The sequence below is a fragment of the Carassius carassius genome, chromosome 2, assembly GCF_963082965.1.
Source record: "Carassius carassius chromosome 2, fCarCar2.1, whole genome shotgun sequence".
Taxonomy (NCBI): domain Eukaryota; kingdom Metazoa; phylum Chordata; class Actinopteri; order Cypriniformes; family Cyprinidae; genus Carassius; species Carassius carassius.
The window spans coordinates 48,221,597-48,245,027 of NC_081756.1; the positions used below are offsets into that span (position 1 = coordinate 48,221,597).

The window sequence follows — 23,431 nt, forward strand, 5'->3', positions numbered from 1 at the left end:
TTGGTTACTTCCCTTAGCAAATATTGATAAATATGATTTATTTAATTATTAATCAGCATATAATGTTAGTTGTTCAATTAAATGATTAGAAACTTTACAAAAGCTTCCATTTGATAACACTGGTTAACTACATTAGTTAACATGACTAACAATGAAAAACACTACTAAATCATTTCTTAATCTTAGCTTAAATCAATTTGAACAATTATTAAGACATTATTGAAATCCAAAGCTGTATCTGTTAATATTATTTAATAAACCTGAGATGACATAAACTCTGAACAGTTAACAAAGATGTATAAATACCGTAACGCATGTATTGCTCATTGCTTGTTTATGCAGTAAACAAATGTTAACTAATGTAGTCTTAATGAATAGCTTTTTGAAAAAAAAAAAAAAATGACACTCTCTCTGTTTAATATAAATAATATAAAACAATAAAACACAAACCTTTCTGAGAGTGTCTATAATTATCCACCTCTCAAAAATACAGCATCTGATTTGTGCCGAGAAGTTGAACTGTGTGTGTGTCTGTCTCACCCCAGGTCTGGTCCGATCAGAGAGTGTCTGCGCAGCATGGCTCGCGCCTGAGCATTGGTCAGGTTTCCCGTTGGCTCTCCGTTGATGGCCAGAATCAGGTCCCCGACCCCGAGCCGGCCGTCTCTGCTGATGGAGCCGCCGTGAATGATGCTGCGGATCAGCATCCCCGGCCCGTCTTTCAGCGCACACACCGTCATGCCTGAAACACACGCGACCGGACAGGATGGCTGCTGTTTATATGCCATGCCAGCTTCCTTGGCTATTTTTTAAAGGTGAAGAACAAGTTGAAATTTGCATTGAAAATGCTATATAATGTTTTTGATGTTTGCTTTAGATAAAAAATAATCTAAAATGCATTCAAGGTTGACTCTGGAAATGTATTTAAAAGATACCATATATACACTATAGATTACAATTGGAGACAGAATTTTAAATGATTGACAGGAAAGTTTTACTGAACTGCAATTCAAATAAATTCAACACAGTAATAATTTTTTGACTATACATTTTTTTTTAACCTATGATGCATATTTATTCCCTGATATGTGCAATATGTATATATTTTTTTTACATTTATTTTATATGTAAATTATATATATATATATATATATATATATATATATATATATATATATATATATACATATATATATTTTTTATATACTTTATATGTAAAAAAAAAGCGCGTTTTGTTATATGCTTGTGTTGTGAGAATTTGCAACACTTGTGTTGTCAAACTGATGAAGATGTTTTCTTCATTTGCTGGTGTTTTTAATTTGCATGTGTTTTCTTAAGTCACAGCATGTTGAGCTCTCTCGGCCACCATACATTTCAAACATTGATTACTAACACACTTTATGTTGTGCTGTGTGCATAAGAACATGATTACAGGTAATTCATGCTAAAAAAATGAAGTATCACTAAATATAAATAAAGTAGAATGCAGACACAGACATTAAAGGAGGTATTATGAACCTTTGATGACTGTCATCTTGGTCTTCCATGAGGAGCACTTAGTGATGGATGTCGTAAAAAATCATCCGCCAGGAAATTAAATGCACTTTAATTGCAATCTTCTAGATCAAGAATGGGAGCCCATTAACACCTGTGACAGTAAAACTGAGTCCAGATCTAAAGCGGTGTAAAGCAGCCTCAAATGAATGCCAGATTTCCCTCAGCTGAATTTTCAATACCCTATTAGCGTATATTGGCAAAGCAGACTGTGTTCAATTGCTGCTTCGGGATAGAGGCGCCCCAAACTGCTGCTGTATGATCCCACGGCCAAACCCACTTCTTAATCATTAGTGAAATCAGCAGCTGGGGAAAACTTCTCATCACATCACTTGCTGCACGTATACAGCAAGAAATATTCCCTTCATATTTTCCTGTTTTAAAGTGAGGTCACATTTACCATTGCACAAATCTACAGTTGCAGAAAATATAATATTAATTACATAAAAAGCCACTTAAGTGACTTAAAAGAGAAACACTTTTATGAACACAGTTAAGTACAATGCTTAATTATTATAACTAAGTGTATTGTTCAAGTTGTATTTTAAAGTGCATTTAAATTCATTATGGATTAATATTTTTGAATGGAAATGACAATTAAGTATATTTTAGTAAATAAATGCTTATCAGTAAATTCAGTGCACTTTATTCAAGTAATTATGAAATTACTAGTGCTGTCAATTGTCAAAATGTAACAAATTAATAACACATTTTTCTGTAATTAAAGGCATACTTCAGCCCAAAATGAAACTTTTGTCATTAATCATTAACCCCCATGTCGTTCCAAACCCATAAAAGCTTTGTTCATCTTCAGAATGCAATTTAAGATATTTTGGATGAAAACTGGGAGGCTTGTGACTGTCCCATAAACTGCCAAGTAAATTAAACTGTCAAAGTCCAGAAAAGTATGAAAAGCATCATCAGAATAGTCCATCTGCCATCAGTGTTTCAACTGTAATGTTATGAAGCGATGAGAATACTGTTTGTACGTGTAGAAAACAAAAATAACGACTTTATTCAACAATTCCTTTGTCAACAGTCTCCTCTGTTTCTCTCCACATCACTCCACAGACTGTTGACAAAGCTTTCGCCGCATGCAGCAAAGCCAGTGCCGCCGTCCACGAGCCCCGCTCCCGCCGCACTGAAGACTCGAACACCGGTGACTCTTGTGGCAAGCTTGCAAGTTGTGGATATGGCAAGCCCTATATACATTTAATTGCCTGCTTCTCACATACGTCCTCAAGAGCACCCTCCAGTGCCAGCCCGCAGCTCAGATCTAATGGATATGGAATTACCCTAAGGTTTCTCAGCATCCATCCTCTCCCCAGATTCCACTCTAGGGCACTTCCCTGAGCCTCCTTCATCTCCTAAGTCTCATTAGCCTCCAATGGTCCCGTCCAGCCTTTCTTCGTCTCCTGAGCACCCAGAGTTAAGCCCACGGCAGACTCCTGATCCTGAGTTAAGGAAGGCTCCTGATCCCTTGTCTAGCCCAGGAAGGGCTCCTGGCCCCCAGTTAAGTCCAGTGTCGGCTCCGGGCCTTGAGCCGACACTGGAGCGAGCTCTGGGGCTGGAGCCGACACTCACCTAGTGATTTTCCTAGTATTTGTTATTTTTTTTTGGGGGGGGGGGGGGGGGGGGGCAGTAGGGATCCAGCCATAGAGGCCGAGGCAGGGGCTGGGGCCATGGACTCGGAGGCTGCCCCACCATGGCCTCCCGTATCACCGGCTCTGCCATGGTCGTCCGAGCTCCCTGCGCTGCAGTGGTTCCCCAGGCTCCATGCTTTGCGCTGGAGGTCTTCCTTGACTCCAACCTTTTCCAGCCCTGCACCAATCTCCAAGGCGACCGCCCCCCTCCCCAGTGTTATGGCTCGGGACCAGCCTTCCGGGAGGGGGAAGTAATGTCACAGTTATGGACTTCTGTTTTCCTGTTCTTTCTGAGTTTCCTTATTTGGTTATGTTCCTTTTCTTGTTTAGTTAATTGATTACTCCCCACCTGTTCCTGTTCTCCCTGATTACGTTCCATCAGTTTGTAAGCCCTGTCTGTTTGTCTTTTTGTTGTCAGTAATCTAATTTCAGTCACTTACATGTGTTTCTTTACCATCATGCACTGTTTAAGACTCTATTTCAAAATGACAAGTTTAATTATTGCCGCTGCTGTAAGAAGAAGCTACAGATGATCCGCCAGCTGAAACAACCACACACGTGATAGAGCCTACTGACCAGGACTCCCTCTTTATGTATTCAGACGTATTTGCTTTTGTAATGACGCAAAGCGAATAACCCAAACCACTCAAATTTATAAAACATTATTACAAGCTTACCGTTGTGAAATGGGCCAAGGTAAGGAGATAGTAATATTTAAACACTGACTGGTCATATTTAAGCATATTCTTTTAAAGTATATTATTTCCACAGTAAGTACTCTTTTTAAAAGCATGCTAAAGTTTACTACTGTTTCACGAACACACTTCCTCGCTGTTCTCATACCTAGACTGGAGTTGCCCTTGACCACAGTGATGGTCCTCTCAAAGCTGCTCCCCCCCGCGGCGTTTAGCTGCTGGGCCTCGTCTGAGGGTTCATCTGGAAGCAAATCCTCCTTCTGAGAGTAGAAAAGAACAGAATCCTCATTAAAATGATATCAAAGACTGAAGTCAAGGATACAAAGTGATGAAAGAGGTCAGCAGGATGAGGCGGGATTGTGAGGGTCGAATCGGGAAGCAGGAATTATGGGAACAGATTAGCGATACTATGGGAAATTAGCCATAATATTTGATTGCTGCTTGACTGTAAAAAACGCACCACCACAGTGTCAGAGTTGGTCTGATGACTTTCTCTGTATTTACTATAACTAAGTTCAACAGTTTGATGCCAGGAGAAGGACAGCACGATTTGGGGAAGAACCTAATTTGCGATAGTGGTGACAACATTTAAAATGTTATTATTATTATTATTATTATTATTATTACTAAAAATATTAAAATGATAAATATTGCAATTGTATAATTTCATTGTAAAATAAAAAATATGTAATAATTAGAGGTCGACCGATATCGGGCCGATATTTGTCATTTTTTAATATATCGGCATCGGCCGATATCCGTGTTTAGTAGTGCCGATTTAAAGTCAGGCACGTCGGCGGGCAGCCCCGTGTTATTGGTGCGGTGCAAAGTGTTGCTGCTGCCACTGCATGTGAAGCACCCCAAGCCAAAACTTTTGGAAGATTCAACAACAGTCCTGGGAGATAAACCATAGGTTTGATGCAGACAATAATCAGTTTTCCATCCAACTCATTTGTATTTAGGGATGTCAATATTCAATAATTTCCATGATCGATCGTCGTTTAAATTAATGATCAATTAATTACTTTAATGCTGCAAAATGCGTCTGCAGCGGTATTATTATTATGTGCAAAAGCCACTTGGAAAAAAAGCTTTCTCACCCGAATTAAAGGGGTTTTAGTCTGAATAAAATGCTAGTAGCAGGACTGTAAAATGAATAGATGTGATTATGATAATTTGATAAAATGAAGAGAGCGCGCCATACGTTGGAGATCATTTTACTTTGTTGACTGTTTCTCGTCAAGGAGACCGCTGAATGCGCCTCTTTAAATGGTTTCGTGGTGCTCGTTGTTGTATTTTAAAATGCATCTGCAATTTTTTCAAATGACACACTATAGTAGTGGTGCAACGGATCATCATTGATCAATATCTTTGGTACGGCACACACGTGACCCCCGGATTGATTTATGAAAAAAAAAAAAAAGTTGCGCATGTTTAGTCCACACTCAGTGGTCATGGCGAGCGGAGGAACGGAGGAGCTTGAACGGCCCGCGCATTTTGTATTCCCTGTCAGATATAATGATGAGGAAAGAGGTTGTTAGAGTGAAAATAATGTGCCAGATCTTTATGAACAGGAGAAGAAAACAGTTGTGGATGAACTATCCCGAGCATCCTCTGTTGCGCTCACGAAAGACGGGTGGACGTCCAGGGGACGGAGAGCTCTGTGACGATAACTGCTCACTTCATCACAGCACACTGGAAAATGAGAAGTCGGGCTATTATGTTAAAAAGAAGATATTATGTGCACTTCAAGTTGATTTCATATATTTTCATTTAATAATTTAATGTTAATAAAAAAAGACAAAACGTATGTTTATTTGTCTTGGCCTTTTTTTTTTTTTTTTGCTGATCCGAAAAATTATCCGATCCATACGAGGACGAGCGAGCGAGCGCAGGTTTGACTAGATGTATTTGGAGGTTATTGCTCACGTCTCGTTCTGCACATATCCAAATGTTTCCATATTCGCAATGTATCTGAATGTTAAACTATAATATTTTTTATTTATTTAATGTAAACTAGACGGAAAGATCATCCTCTACACATGAGCAAAAACGTCCTTGGCATCACAGCAGAGTGGACCGGTATACTACGGTCTATTTAAACTGACCAGTGTAACCTTTTAAATGTTTGGTTGACTGTTCTTTATTTTAATAATGAACAGACTGTGATGTAAGTTTGTAATTAGTATGCACTTTAGATGTTCTGTGTCATTTATACCAAACTCAAATGTTGCTGGTTGCTAGTGTGTTTGCAGCACTACTGTTATTTATTTTTTATATATTTATTTTTTTATATTTTTCAGATTTTTATTTTTAAAATTGTATTTATTTAAATGTATATTTAAGTTTACATTTATGTTCCAACAAACTTGAAAAATTCTACTTGATAAATGCTCTAAAACTATTATGTAAATGATTGACTTTTATATATATATATATATATATATATATATATATATATATATATATATTACCTGTTTTATATATTTAATACTTGGTCAGTTTATTGATATTGTTTGGTTAACTTTGGATACTTTTTTTTTATTTTAATACCGTGCAGTGCACAAAATTAAGATTCGAGAGATGGTTCAAGTCAGTGCTCAATAAATGATGATAAGTTTAGAAATGTTGTGCATCCACTTATTATTAGTGTGACATTTTTGCATGCAAATGAAGGGGAAAACGTCAAGATATCGGCCCTAAAAATCGGCAGCACATATCGGCCATCGGCTGACCCTGACCTCTAAACATCGGCATCGTCATCGGCTATAGAAAAACCCATATCGGTCGATCTCTAGTAATAATAATAATAATAAATTCACTGTGAAATGAAAAAAGAAAATGATTATATTTGTTATTAATATTATTACTACTATTATTATTATTATTATCATCATAAATAATAATATTTGATACCAATATATTAAATAACGCCATTGTAAAAATTTACTGAAAATTGAAAGCTGAATATTTAATAATTATTCCTAAAAATATTAAACAATATAAGAATCACCATAATATTTACACCATAATAATCATCATCATCATCATCATAGTTATTAAATATTCAGCTTTCAATTTCAAATAGCTGACTATAAAGTTAAACTATGAAGTTTTGAAGCCGTTGAAGCTTCTCTCTCTTGAAGCAGCTGGTTTATAAGCGCTTCTCATTGCATGTGTAGAAAGATGGCTGGCATGTTTTGCGTTCCTAAATTTACATGTAGTTCATTAAGCAGTATTCAAAGTGAACCGAGTCGCTTTGAGATACTGAAAACACGGATCATGAGCTGCTCACGAGTAAATGAAAACAGTGCTGTGACTCACAAGAAAACATGCAGTGCACATATTTATTTAATTAAATCACAGCCTTGAGATTTGATAATCACATAAAACATGCTGTGATTTCAGTTTTGTGTCCATAAAGAGATAATATATGAAAGAAAATGTTAAGGAAAACTCCTGCGGGTAAGACAGACGTACGTAATTTCCCTTTCACAGCTAAACCGCTGATTTATATCCGCAATAAGAGTCAAATCAGATGCAGATGATCTCCTGATGAACAGCAGCGTTAATGACCTGCAGGACTGCAATAATGGGAGAGAGCAATTTCTGCCGAGAGACAGGGGAGCGTGTTTCTGAATGTAGCCATGATTCATACAGCTGTAATTGAGTTTGTTCATGCAGAATGATTCAAGAGGGACTGACTCACTCGCCTATGAATCTGAGCAGAGGCCTCCCAGAGCAGAAGCCATAAAAACACAAATAAACGCACAACTGATGGGACTCCACACAATATAGTGGCAAATTACAGCACAGAGAGCGGCTGGCCTGTGGCACGCTGGTCTGGAGCAGTGCGAGTCAATGTGGCAGTTCAGCAAATGACATGCATCAGACATTTATTTAGGAAATAAACTGGTAAGGCTTTTTTAAGATCAGTTTTTTTCCCTTACTTCCTCTGTTTTCCCTCACCATCATGCCTCACCAAATTACACCCAGTTTAGTTTATTTGTTCACAAGGGCAGTTTTGAAACATGAGCTACGGTATACAAAGAATTGATAAAACAATCCCAAAGGTGACTAAATCTGTGTGAGTTTACTACATAAGACTGTGTGTACCTTCGGTGTGGAGGCGGGTCTGTTCTTCTGATAGGTCAGATCAGCGCTGCAGATGCTGCCGTGCTCAGCAATCATCGACTGCAGCATCTCGTCCTCCTCCAGAAAATGAGGATCAAATGCCTTTTCATCAGACAGGTCTAAATCACTAGAGTCGATCTGGAAGAGATGTTATGTACAGTAGATGAGAACAATAATAGCATCAGAGAATTACCGTTGTTTTCTAAAGGCCACAATAACTGTGCTGCACTTCAAATAGTTTGTTAGGATAACCTCCAAAAAACATTTTGGACTTTTTAACTTTTTTCAAAGATGCCATGTGTGTCAAGCTAAGCTTGGAGTAAAATGTTAGGCATCCGTCTCCAGTAAATGCTGATTTATGGTTGCTCCTACAAAACATTGCACTACTAACATGCTTTGCACAAGAATGCTTTGGTTGTGTTTTATGAGCACTGACCACTGCAGGTTCAGCGCGGAACACAGCTTCATCCTCCTCATCACCATCACAGCCCTTCGTCAGCAGCAGAGCCGAGAAGATGAAGGAGGAAGAGCCTTCCTCATCCTCAGTCTGTGAAGACAGGGTGACCATTCATTCTCTGATGAGCAGATCACATTAAGCTTGGGCGCTATGACCAGAACGAGTAGCTGTATAACATGATTACTGTATATATTATTAGATACTTTGGAAAATAATACTTTTATTTCATTAAATCGATCAAAAGTGAAAGTAAAGATATTTATAATGATACAAAATGTTACTTTTTCAAAGCAATGCTGTTCATTTGAACTTTCTTTTCATCTGTAAATCCTGGAAATTAAAACATATCACAGTTTCCACAAAAATAGATGGCAACTGTTTTGAAAAATTGATTATAATAAAAAAACATTTAAAAGAGGATAAATTAGGTTCTTTGGTGAGGATATAAGACTTCTTTTGAAAAATCATTTTAAGTTAAACAGCTATGTAAATATCCTTTAATTCATTTACTTTTTTTGAGTTCCACAAAATAAATACATAAATAAATTAATTTAAATAAAATAAATAAATGCCAGCGCCAGTAAATATTGGGGGAAGTTAAACTTTTTGTGTGAATTTATTCCTTTAATTGCATTTCTTTGTTAAATTTAAATTAATACACATGAACTGATTTAAATTGGTTAGAATCACTCGTTATTCAGTTTTAAATGTATAAACGGTAACATACACATCTTGAATTGTTTGAGACATGCCTACTCTGTATTTTCATATTGTTCTTTGTTATTATGATGCTTTATGCAATAATGCAAAGCAATCCTGCATACTGATCCCGTGCAGATATATATTTACTGTGCTACAGCAGAATCTCATTTCATCATAACACCCAGCCCAAGATCACAATAAAAGACTGAATGTGATTTGATTTGGTTAGAAATCACTTTGCATGTTAGTAGTGCAAGGTAGGTTAGCGAGCTGAATCGTTTGTTGATCGATTTTGACATCATTAAAATTGATGATCACATCGAAGATTTGAAGTCTAAAGGTAAATAAGAAAAAATGCTTTCTCCGTTTTCACTCCGCTTCTTGGAAGTGTGTCATTTGAACCATATTAAGAGGTGATGTTACCCTATCGCACTTGAGAGAGCAGAACAAAAGCATTCGGCACGCTCAGGCAGTCTAAGGGCCTCTCGTGAGATTAAATCTTCAGAAAGAAAAGCCTGATCAGATGACCCACAATGCACTTGACAACCCACCACACACGCTCCAAACCTCAAGGCCTCTGAGGAGAAAAAGAAGGAAAGATGCCAAAATGTGCACACAATCCCAGAATAATGGAGCCGAGATAACAGCCTTGGAAAGTTGAAGAGGTTAAGATAAACTACAGCCCCTGAGAGCTCTTCACAAAGATACAGACATGCTCCTCCAAGAAGATTTCATTTCCTGAGGCCTTAAAGGACTACAGACCCGCATCATGAAAAATTCAAAGAACCTGTGAAAGGAATCCCGTTACTGCAGCCACGGGTTTCAATAACACAAAATCGTCCAGAGAAAAAAGCTGCTTTAGAAAGTAGAGGATAGCATTTCTTACGGGCAGTGGTTTGGCCACCCCGATGCTTACGGCGCCCATGTTTGCTCCCTTCAGAGCCTGCACTGCTTCTTCCAAACTGGCACTCTCCAGGTTGATGTTGTTGACATACATGAGACGGTCTCCTGGCAACAATCGCCCGTCTCGCTCCGCTACGCCATCGGGAACTAACGATCTAATCACAATCACCGTCTTGAGTGGGTCCATTGGGTCCTGTACACATATGAACACACACACACACACACGCACGCAAAGTGAGTATAATATTAACATAATCGGTTTCACTTTATTTTAGTAGACCTCTTTAGACATTCTAGTAGCTGTAAGTAGCTAATTAACTCATGTTAATTTGCAACTACATGTCAACTAACTCCCATTCATTTGCAACGTCATCTCCCATTATTTTGCAACTACGTCAACTAAATTTTATTTTTTTGCACTTAAATGCCAACTAACTCCCATTAATTTGCCACTACATGTCGAAAAACTCCTGTTAATTTGCAAACTATGTCAACTAACTTCCATTAACTTGCAACTACATGTCAACTAACTCCAATTAATTTTCAACTACATCCACTAACTTATGTTAATTTGGAACTACATGTCGACTAACTCACATTGGTTTGTGACTACATATCAACTTACTCATATTAATTTGCAACTGCATGTGGAATAACTTGCGTTAATTAGCAACTACATGTCAACTAGCTCACATTATTTTGCAACTACATGTTAACTAACTTTCATTAACTTGCAACTACATGTCAACTCCCATTAATTTGCAACTATATGTCAAACAACTCCTGTTAATTTGCACACTACAACTAACTAATGTTAATTTTCAACTACATGTCAACTAACTCCCATTGGTTTGCGACTAAATGTCTACTTACTCGTGTTAATTTGCAACTGCATGTGGAATAACTTGCGTTAATTTGCAACTACATGTCAATTTACTCGTGTTAATTTGCAACTGCATGTGGAATAACTTGTGTTAATTAATTTGCAACTGCATGTTGAATAACTTGCATTATTTTTGCAAATACATGTCAACTTAGTCCTGTTCATTTGCAACAACATGTCAACTTATTCCCATTTAATTAAATTTAAAGATTTGAAGCAAACTACAAGTGCACATTCAATACAATTAAGCACACTTCCTTTTCACAAGAGATTGGCTGACACAATATAATATACAGACATTAATATTGCATTATCCTCTCTTTTTGTACACAACAACAAACATACAGCACAACACGTTTAGTCTGAATCACAGATAGATGACTTTCATAAGTCAGTTCTTTCAATCAGTAAAAAAGACACACAATTCAACCTCAAACTCATGAGTTACTGCTTTGTATTTGATGTGTGAGACATAAATCAGTGAAAAATAAATAAATAAAGTGCTCCTCCCATTCTCATGTGATGGTCTAAATTTAGGAAGCTCCTCCCACTCGCTCACCTGATAATCCAGAATGCTGAAGCCCAGTCCGCTCTCTCCTTTCTCTAGTTCAATGTCCTGTATCTCCGTTTCCCACATCGCTAACGGCGTTCCGGTGGGCTCTTCAGTCACATGATTTTTCAGGCTGTCTTCTGGTTCGCCAGAGACAAGGAAATCCTCAAACTCAACCGGTACCTACACAAACAAGATGAACACAAACTTTCTTTGTAATAAAATCCCTAATAATGGTTCATAATCATAAAACATCACCTTAATCTATCATATCTAACAGGGTGGATGCAAAACGTACAGCTTTTATTGATAGCTAGACTGTGTCATGCATTTAGGCATGAAGGTCTGTCCTCTGAGAGCGATTTGAGATGTTTAGAGATTATAATGGTGCACGGTAATCTGATATAATCCCAAACAAAGAAAAGTCTGACTGAACCACTCATCTTGTTTAACACAGTAATGAAAAACATGAACTTTATTACTGCAAAAGCATTGTTATAAAACAGTTTTAGGTTGACAGGGGATCAGTTTGGTTCACCATTAAGTGGGTTTTGATTCAATAAATAATATCTGATTCAATTAACAATTATTCGAATAAACAGTGCGTTTCAAATAAATTGTAGGACAATCTGTTTGTTAAATCTGGAAAGACGTTACTTACATAATGAATATGGGCTAAATTAGAGCATTTTTGGAAATGAAGTGTACTTCCACCGTTAGATATTTAAATAAACATTTGTTTATATCTATTATAAATATTTAATTTATGAATATTTAAAAAAAATCAATTTATCACTATTTAATATATAAATAGTTTCATTACAAATATTAAAATATTTAATTTATTATTTTTTAATATTCTTTAATTGATAAATTAAGATTTTATTATCATATAATTTAATTTATTATTATTTAAAAAAAAAATAGAAATAGAGATCACTGAGAGAAATGTCATCTAATGTTTCTAGAAATACTACATAAGGTATATTTATGATAACAGGTCATTCATATTAAAATTAGATATATCACATTATCCATTTTTCATTCTATTTTAATTCTGTTGGCATGGATACATTCAAATTAATTAAAGAACGCAACTACAGTAAGGGTTTGTTTTGCAATAATGTCCAAAAGAATATATATTATTATGTAATAATTATATAATTACATATTTAATCTTACATATTACATATAAATATGATATTTAATGTAGGATTTAATGTACCTGAACAATGGAATCAGTGGTCATATCCTCTGGCTGTGGTTGGTCAGTTTGGATGTCAATCATTAAAGGGGCGGTTCTACAGCAGACCATGGTCACAGAAACAGGAAGTTCTTTCAGAATGTCAACAACCTCTTTATGAGTCTCTCCTCTGAGGGGAATGCCATTCACCTGAACAAACACATGCAAACGTATAAATATATGAAAGTAACAAAGAGACAGTAAACATAAAACATCATTGCATAAAGCATCATAAGTGTCTGTTCATGCATTTGAAGAATATCACCAAATATTGAATTCTGAATCTGCCTTTGGAAAAAAAAACATATTAAAGTGTGAAGTGACATTCAGCCAAGTATGGTGACCCATACTCAGAATTTGTGCTCTGCATTTAACCCATCCGAAGTGCACACACACAGAGCAGTGAACACACACACACACACTGTGAGCACACACCCGGAGCAGTGGGCAGCCATGCCTTGCACAAGGGCACCTAAGTCGTGGTACTGAGGGTGGAGAGAGAACTGTACATGCACTCCCCCCACCCACAATTCCTGACGGCCTGAGACTCGAACTCACAACCCTTCGATTGTGAGTCCAATTCGCTAACCACTAGGCCACGACTTCCCCTCACAACTTTTTTTTTTCTTAAGAAGTTTGTAAAGTAATTAATCACTTTTTTTTCATAAAATATCACAGTTTCCACAAAAATATTGGGAAGCACAACTGTTTCAACACCGATAATAATCAGAAAAATTTCTTGAGCAGTAAATCATCATTAGAATGATTTCTGAAGATCATGTGACACTGAAGACTGTAGGAATGATGCTGAAAATTCAGCTGGGCATCACAGAAATAAGTTACATTTTAAAAGATTTTCACATAGAAAACAGTATTTTTAAATTGTAAATATATTTTACAATATTACTGTTTTTACTGTATTTTTGATCAAATAATTTCAGCCTTGCTGAGTATTTATATGCTTTGCAGCTATTGGAATTGTCCAATATACATGATAAAAAGTATGTATTTCAAATAAAAGTTTACATGACTTTTAAAATGACAAAATAATATATTCATATGTCTTGTGCGTATTGCTAGAAATGTAAATCTGGTTGGGCCAACTGGATTAGTTCAAAAGAAATATGACACATACACAATCAGAATTGGAACAAATTCCAATATTAATTTGACTTTGGATGCATATTGGTGGTGGGTTGTTTCAGACTGATGTGTTTTACCTCTAGCAGTTCGTCTCCACTACAGATTTTTCCCGATCGCCCGACGGGACCCTCAGGAAGCACTGAGCGGAGGATGTGACGGTCAGCACACACGTCCAGACTGATCCCTAAACCACTGTTCTCACTGAACTTCTCCACTTGAGCCACCTGAACACACATTAACATAGAATCACAAACTTTAGAACTTTAGAATGTTCACATTCTGAAGTGTGAAACAAGTGTGTCATCTGCTTCAAACTAATTCTGTCTGTTCACTCCCCACAAATTCTCTTAAGTATTCACTCTGAATATAGCCTTGTGAAAGAAGTGCACTTACTGCATTGAATGTGCACTTGTAGTGTACTTCAAATCTTAAAAGTAAATTTAAAAAAACTGAACTAATAAATAAAATGGTATGAATTAAATAAAAGGCCACTTAAGTGACTATTTTTCTTAATACACGTTTTTTCCCATACATACAGGCTGCAATACAAATGCATTAAAGTATATTTGAGTTGATCATACATGCTTGTCAGTACATTCAACAGCATACTTTAACTATATTTCACAGACAATAGAATTATGAAATTACAAATAAAGATGTCCCTATTTAAGTCCTGTTTAAATCCAATCTTAAGTTCAACTAACTGCATTTAATATGATTTTAAACTATGATACATTTTAATTTAATTGCAGTTAACATGCAAATAAGCATCTGAAAATTTTATTCTATATGCACTTTTATGTATATTCTTTTAAAATATTTTATTTCTGTAATAAATACTCTTTTTAAAAGTTAGCTAAAGTTGGATTGGTTTTGTTTTAATGTGTGATAGCGTGAATTTTTTGTGTGTGTGATGGTAATAACATTATTCACTTTTCTGCAAAAAAGTCTAAGTGTTATATAATATATTGGGGACAGCAAATGAATGACAAATTGTACATAAATACTACTTTAATTAAAATTAGTGAAAACTCTGTGTAGGAGACAATCCCAGCAACATTAATTATGAAAAGGCAATTACAGAGATGCAGGAAAAAGTACAAAGGCAATATTTTCTTTCTTTCAAATCACTTAAAAACTAAAAAAAGGAAAAAAAAGAAAAAACTATATACCGTATTTTCCAGACTATAAGTCGCACTTTTTTTCACAGTTTGGCTGGTCCTGCAACTTATAGTCAGGTTCGACTTATTTATCAAAATTAATTTGACATGAACCAAGAGAAATGAACTAAGAGAAAACATTACCGTCTACAGCCGCGAGAGGGCGCTCTATGCTGCTCAGTGTAGGCTACAGGAGCTATGAACAGCATAGAGCGCCCTCTCGCTGCTGTAGAGGGTAATGTTTTCTGTTGGTTCTTGGCTCTTAATAAATGCGACTTATAGTCCAGTGCGATTTACATATGTTCTTTCCTCGTCATGACGTATTTTTGGACTGATGAGACTTATACTTAGGTGCGACTTATAGTCTGAAAAATATGGTATATATATATATATATATATATATATATATATATATATATATATATGCATGCAGAGCCGGACAGTAACGGAGTACATTTACTTGAGTACAGTACTTAAGTGCAATTTTCAGGGTTCTGTACTTTACTCGAGTATCATTTTTTGGGAGTACTCATGACTTTACTCAAGTACATTTGAGAGGCAAATATTGTACTCTTTACTCCGCTACATTTCTATCCATAACCGTAAGTACCCATTACTTCTTCGGCCCCGTCCATAAGGAGACGGAGTTTACCCCAATCCGATCTTTTTTTCCTCGTCTCAAGAAATATCCATGTCCACATGAAACCACAAAACGATGTATAGTACACATGCCAGACCAGCATGTGGCACTGTCATTCTGCCACAGAGATACACTTAAAACAGAGAATACATGGACTATGCTCATAAACCTTGCGTGTGGTACACAAACTTACATGGAACAATACATTTATTAATCTGTGTTAATGTTAGTTAATAAAAAGACGTTCAGTGTTTGTTCATGTTTTTGTTGCTGTTACGTGATGTAGCGGTTTCTGATTAGAGGCGAGACGTGGACTCATGCATCATCGTTTCAGAAAATATATGGATTCGCCGTCCACACGAAAACACAAAGGTAGCGTTTTCAAATTTATCCACTCTGGGACCCAGTTTCGAAAAACATCGGTTTCACTCTTCCAAAACGCCTATCCGATAAAAAAAAATTGTACGTATTCAGAGAAACACGAAGGAAAAGAAAAATCACACATAGATTGTGTGTGTGAGAATGGTGTTATTCAGCTGAAAGTATTTTCTCCTGCCTTTCCCTGTATGTCAATGTGAGAGGAAGGGGCTTAATACTGTCACTCAAATGAGCTGGATTTAATTTTTCCTTCTTTGTACAATGACCTAAACACAGCTGATTAGCTGATTTTCATTAATCATTATTATTTTCTTTTCTATGCTGAGTGTATAACACGGTCAGGTTGAGAGGTGTGTCAGAACATTGCTATATTGCCTTCTTTGCTGGTTTAGGTTTATTGATTTGATTGATGTAAAAAGAGAAACTCACATGTACACACAATTGTTAGCTGAATTTTCTTTTCTGATATTACACATTAATGTAAGCTGAGCATTTTCTTTGATATTCTTGAGTATGCGGTGTGTTTAACACAGTCAGGTTCAAATGTGGGTGCAAAAAATCCATTTAAGCTCTAGCAGAGCTTTGTCAGAGCGTTGCCATTGTGCTGTTGTCTCGTGGGCAAGTGAGAAATGTTAAATAAAGCAACATGGTAAAAAGATGAAAATGAATTGATTTTACTTTCAATTCCTTTTACATTCTCCAAGGTATTAACATTAAAATATTTCATAAGTCCATGTAGGATGTTTCTGTTCATAAATGTAAGCACTGTGGCAGTAGTAATGCAATATTTAGAAAATGTACTCTTGTACTCTTGATACTCAAGTATTTTTAAAAACAAGTACTTCAGTACTTTTACTTAAGTAGACATCTGACTGTAGTACTTTTACTTGTACTTGAGTAAAATTCAGCAAGGGCTATCTGTACTTTTACTCAAGTAATGAAGCTGTGTACTCTGTCCGCCTATATATATATATATATATATATATATATATATAAAATAAAAAATAATATTTATATAAAAAAACGTGTACACAGTAAAAACTATTTTTACTTATAATGATTTAAATATTCAAATATCTTAAATATAAAATATTTTTTAAATCATATTTGTTTGTAAACGTACACCATACGTTTATAATCATTGTTTTATTTACAATTTGGCCTTTTTCTTTTTACTTAATAAAATTTTTTTTGGAGTTTAAGATTAAATTTTTACTCAGAAATAGCTAGTACATTTCTGAAATAAAAGAAACTGCAAATGACATATTGCAACATGAAACTTTGAAGCAGTTTGTGGTCACAGTTTAAAGTACTTTGGAAGAAATTAGTATTTTCTTTTAAAACCTACTCAAATAATTTTTGTTTTATTTACAACCTTGAAAAATCATTTTTACAGTGTACTTGGTGGCTAAAAGTTTCGGTAGCACTTTATTTTACAGTCCTGTTCTTCATGTACATACTATGTACATATTATAGTAATTACAATAACTATGTAATAACTAGGTACTAACCCTAAACCTACCCCTAAACCTAACCCTACCCCATGTAGTTACCTTGTATTACCAGAACTTTCTTAGATAAATACACTGTAAGTACACTATAAGTACATGTTAGTACACGTACTGTAAAATAAAGTGCAACCAAAGTTTCTTTTAAATTAAAAGATGAAGCATAAAGGAGTTACTCACAATGACTTCAGTGCAGACGCCAAGCTCGTTCTGCCACTTCTGCATTAGTGTGTGCTCCTCCACAGGACCTGAGAGAGACATGACAGCATTACCCTCTGCTCTCTGCGAGTCGATTCGCTGATGTGACAAACATCTCTCACCGGCGCGTCTGTCTGGAGCTCTGACGGGTGAAGCAGTGACAGACTGAGGTTTGGCCTTTTCCTCTGGAGTGAGAAACACTCTCTCATCTAGACATGAAAACACAGGGGCATCAGTCTCTCTTCATATAATAACAGACTTCATGGGACTGTGATGAAAGGATGAGTGAGGGTTTTGACTCTAAATGTGGTGCGGTGGTTGTGGGACTGACTCACACACACACACACACATGCACACACACACACACACACACACACACACACACACACACACACACACACACATGCACGCACAAAGGATCTATCAAACATCCTCACTGTCTTTCTTATTGGGTTAAAAATAGATATCAGCTCTGGCTTCACATTTCTGTTGAAAAGCAATCACTCTGTGTTTAGGCATTAATCAGGATAAAATTTTTAAAAAACCCTTGGATTATCAAAAGTGCAGAACACAACACTATAAGGAATATCATATCATCCCACAGTGTAGAATTGGAAGAGATGACGTGTGATATTTCAGATCTCTCTTTTGCATCATTATGTGAGCAGACTAAAGTTATTATTACAGTTAATCAGGCAAAAAAAGAATGCAATAACTGTTCTAACTAGTTCCAGGTTGATAACTGAACACCAATCACTTGTGAGGAAATGTGATGAGGTCATGTGACCGTGCAGAATACAGTTGTTACAGTTGAATACGATGTTTCACGCAGTCTTATTATTGTTAACCAAAACGAAAATAATTTTCGTTTAAACAGACGTGAGCGACTGATGTAGACAGCTTCATTCAGATTGCTGTTTGTTACCGTGCTCGGTGTTCGTTCGCTCCATTGTTGAGTTTCGTGATGCGCTGAGGATGGGTGTGGTCTCCACGGCGACAGGTGTGATTGACGGGCACACGTCCTCCAGGTTAAAGCCACGGCGGACGAGCTTCAGGTTTACCGTCTCACCCGTGTGTCTCAGGACCTCCACGGCCTGCTGGTTAGTGTAATCCTGGATGTTCAAACCGTCTACCTGCACACACACACACACACACACACAATTGAAATTCAGAGAGAAAAGAAAAAAAAAAAACTTTCTGAAATATAACTTTACCAATATATTTCATTTCTTAGATTTCTCTTCTCATACCGTTTGCAGACCCATAGCATATATGTACACATGCATAATAACAGAAACACTCTGCATTTAAAGCCTTTTGAGTTTTTTAAGCACTGCAACACAAAACAAGCATAAACAAGAGTTTAATCTGACACTTTCTTTGTGAAATAACTCACAGCTATGATCTGATCCCCAACATGAATTCGGCCGTCTTGCTCCACCGCGCTGTCCCTCGAAATGCTCTTCACGAATATTCCAGAGGGTTCTGTGACAGGAAATTACAGTCAGCAAAGGTTAAACGCTGTCTAAAATGAGGCACGCTAGAATGAGAATCTGCTCAGAGTGAGAAAGAGAAACAGAAAACATTCAAGCCCAGGTCTGTCAGGAAAAAAACGAACAAAACAAAAAAAACATGTATGCTATATTTCCTGTACATGAAGGCTTAACATGATAAAATAATTTTTTTTTTTTAAAAGAGCTGTTTCTTGCTTCGAAACCTGATGTAACTTACATGTAAAGGTAAACCTGACTGAAACCGCTTAATTGTCCTTAAATGCACATTTAGAGTACTTCAGACCTCAGAAGTTTTTCACACAATTCACTTATCTGTATACCGCTGTTTTCACTGTCATAAAAACGGGCTGATGCCTTCCTTGTTCTATAAAGTCCCTCCTTCAGAAATACGTAACGAGTTCTGATTGGGAACCGAGTTAAACATAAACTGTAACCATTGATCTCCAAGTACAGCGTCCCTGGGAAGCCCAAACAAAGGTGATTGGACTCCCGAGATGAAAATAACAGCGTTTCGGTGACATGGCGACAAACACACTCTTCAAACGCAACTTGTCCTCTTCTGCGTGCGAGTGCAACAAGACCACGCCCCTTTTTTGTGTATTCATGTGGGTGGAGATTAGTCAAAAAACTGTTTTAGAGACATCATTACTGCAGGAACTAGAGGGATGTAGTCCAAACGGGTCGTTTGTTGTAGGCAAATTCTGTTAAATAAAATATCTCGCTTGGCATTGAACTTTGAGCTTTAGAATTTTACAGATATTATTTATACTCTAACAACAACATTACGCACTAACTAAAGTTTAAAACATGGGATCATGAAGAACGGGACCTTTAATTGTAATTGACATGGAATTAAGTGTCTGAAAACAGCACATTTAGTTCACACTTAAGTATATATTATTTTTGTAATAAGTACTCTTTTTTAACATGCTAAAGTGTATTTTTTTCACAGGGTACTACTCACTAAAATTATACAACCCACCGTACAGACCATGTGATTTCAGGTCAAATAATAGCAAATAATAACACTGAATCAATATTCAGCATTTGATGCGTCCACAGCTAACACTAACATGTTAAAGTTTAAGACCTCTGCACTGTTAAAAAATAGTGTCATTTTAACAGTAAAATATTGTAAAACACTACATAAGAAAAACTGTTAAAAGGTTAACAGTAAGTTACCGTATTATATACAGGGAAACTGTCAAAGATCTAACCAGACATTTCATGTCATTTTACAGTAAAATACTGTTAATTGTATGATTTTTAGAAATAAACAAAAACAAATCAACGTATAATTTACAGTAAAAAAAAAACTGTAAACTGATATTCCCAGAATTCAGGAATCAGGAATTTGTAATGCCACTTGTGTTACTCCCTGCCTTTGCATACTGACCGATTTTTTAATCTAGACTTACGACTTACATGTTACTTGTCAACTTCTGTCAGCGATGTCCTAAAAGCAACAGACATTAAGCAGCTTCTTTGGCGTTTCGCCAGCTACAAAGAAATGCCAACTGGAGCCAGAGTCAAAAAAAAGATTTGGCTCAAAAAGAAGCTAGCGACGAGCACACTGAAATGTGGTGTAAGATTTGCCGCTCAAATCCACATCTAGCAGACAAAACAGGTGCGTTCTATAAAGGCTCAAAGAATTTCAACCATCCTTTATTTGACAAACATGAAAAGAGCAAGGAGCACACGAATGTGGTGCAAGCCATTGCTAATAAACATGCTACCCGAGAAGAAATGTCAAGTCGCCCACTTGCCAGATGGCGAGACAAGCTGAATGAAGAACAGCGGCAAGCTCGGTTTAATATTTTTCTCCTCGCCTTCCATTAAGCTAAACACGCATGTCCCATGTCTTCTTATTCTGAGGATATTCAGTTACTGAAGCGACTAGGAGTAAATGTCGAAGGTGCTTATCATTCACGTGAAGGGGGCACATGGATCATGCAAAGCATAGCCCACGCCATCAGCGGGGATTTACGAGCCAAGTTGCAGTCTGCTGAATTTTGGGGGCTGCTTTTTGATGGATCTGAGGACTTCACAAAAACTGAGCAGGAAATCGTTTACATTGTGTCTGTGTCCAGCAACGGAGAGTTTACCTCAGACTTTATTAGACTGATTGAATTGGGTGCTGACCAAACTCCGCAGGCCATAACAGCGAGACTTGTGAGACTTCTCCAGGACACAGGCTTGGATGACTGGACAACAAAGTTGGTCATGTACGTCGGTATGTACAACGGCGTTGTGCCAAAACTCCAGTGACTTGCTGGGGTTGGAGACTCCCTTATGCACATTTAGTGCACCACACACACACTGGAGAATTGCGAAAAATCAGCTGATCGTAACGTTCCGTACTGTGAGACATTTAATCGCTCTGTTGTCAAGCTGCTGCAGGTTTATTTACAAAAAGGTGGAGCAAAAGAAAACTACTGAACTGAAGAAGCTTTGTGAAGAAAATGGGATCTCCTTTGTGAAACTGGGTAAGTTTCATAATATCAGATGGTCTGCATGGAGGCATGAAACACTGTTAAAATATCAAGACTATTGCCAGCCATTAAAATGCAACTGGCTGCGAGTGATAACAGTGACTTGCAGCATATATGCTCTGAGCGTTTTTAGTGCTTTCTGTCAAACATGCTTGACATTGGTAACATTTTGAAGACCACATCCATTAAGTTTCAGAAGGAACAGCTGACCATTTGAGAATATAAGGATGACCTTATGGTTGCCATTGGACAGTTGACACTTCTGCTTGATGGTGAAGGCCACAGGGCACACACTGTTTCTAATGCTGATGCTGACAGAGACAAGACAAACTTACTGAGAGGATTAATTGAAGAGTTTGAAATCAGATATGACTCCCTCAAGTCATGTGATCATTTCTTAGTATTTAATCCTTCAACATGGCCTCAGGAAATGCAAGACCTCCACAGTTTCGGAAACACAGTTTGCAGCATTCTCAAGAAATATGAGGCCACATTGCAACTTGACAAAGACACCACTGTGACAGAATGGATGCGCTTAAAGCAGGCAGGAAAACACTACCTGTGTAGCACTCATGAAATCCAAAATGAGCCAATATTTGGCATGACATTTCAAAATGTCTCACAACATTTGATATGTTATCTATATTCTACTGTGAATAAAATATAAGTTTCCATTCCTTTTTTACTCACAATTTGTACAGTGTCCCAACTTTTTTGGAATCGGGTTTGTATATATATATATATATATATATATATATATTACAGTGTAGGGCTGAGCAACAACTGTAGTGATGGAAGCATTCGTTTGTTGAGTTTGCACATCAGTTCTGTTTATTAATACAGTTCGGTGTATGTTTCAATGCTCACCTGAGGTTTTGTCACCCACATACCCCGCGATGGTGATGCCTAACCCCTGAGCGTTCTTCGTCAAGCTCACATCGAAAGAGTCCTGCTCCTCTTCCTCAAAACCCTGCCAGCAGACAAACACAGCAGTGAGAACAGAATGAGAGACAAGGAAAGAAAAGGAATCTGTGAAAGTCTTCATTATACTTCACATACAAACACACAGTCAAGAGTCGTTCCTGTTACAGAGCTTGTTGTAATTTACAGAAGTATTTCTATAAAGAGCATATCAGACACGCTCTGGTCATACTCAGGCACCTTTAACTAATATTACTTGACTATTACACAATAAGAAGAACATTAACAGTCACAGTTAGCTTAAATGAGGTTCTTTTTTATATGTACCACAAAATATAATTCATAATTTCTGTTGCTAATTCTCATGTTTCTTCCTGTAGTATGATGTCTTTAAAGATCAGCAGCCAGTTGCAACAAACTCATTAGTGTAAGAAAACATTCCCTTGTAATTATTATTACTAACTTAATGGGTTTGTTGCACTGGCCTCAGGCTTTTGTTACTTACAGAGAAAACAGAACTAAGACTAACAGAATGAAAAGTGATATTGACGACTTAATACAATGATAAGCAATTCTCAAAAAAAGCATTTTTATGTTATTAAAGAAAGGACCTGCAATATTTCCTAATAAAATGCATATATATATTTTTTTTTATAGTTAAGTGCACAAGACTCGGGAAGACTTGGCAAAGCAAAACATCCTCTCAAAAAGATGTA

General features: G+C 36.7%; 1 protein-coding gene across 1 annotated transcript in view; it reads right to left on the reverse strand.

Annotated features, from left to right (window-relative positions):
• The window catches only part of LOC132111156 (multiple PDZ domain protein), a 76,745-nt gene that overhangs the window by 33,229 nt on the left and 20,085 nt on the right, over window positions 1-23,431 (reverse strand). Inside the window, exons 9-21 of the mRNA XM_059518320.1 lie at window positions 22,662-22,764; window positions 19,185-19,273; window positions 18,714-18,921; window positions 17,911-17,997; window positions 17,771-17,838; window positions 13,982-14,128; window positions 12,744-12,911; window positions 11,528-11,701; window positions 10,069-10,278; window positions 8,460-8,570; window positions 8,006-8,161; window positions 4,038-4,149; window positions 541-739 (exon numbers count right to left, since the gene is read on the reverse strand). Coding sequence (XP_059374303.1) covers window positions 541-739; window positions 4,038-4,149; window positions 8,006-8,161; window positions 8,460-8,570; window positions 10,069-10,278; window positions 11,528-11,701; window positions 12,744-12,911; window positions 13,982-14,128; window positions 17,771-17,838; window positions 17,911-17,997; window positions 18,714-18,921; window positions 19,185-19,273; window positions 22,662-22,764 — 1,832 coding nt within the window. The remainder of the gene's footprint in view (window positions 1-540; window positions 740-4,037; window positions 4,150-8,005; window positions 8,162-8,459; window positions 8,571-10,068; window positions 10,279-11,527; window positions 11,702-12,743; window positions 12,912-13,981; window positions 14,129-17,770; window positions 17,839-17,910; window positions 17,998-18,713; window positions 18,922-19,184; window positions 19,274-22,661; window positions 22,765-23,431) is intronic.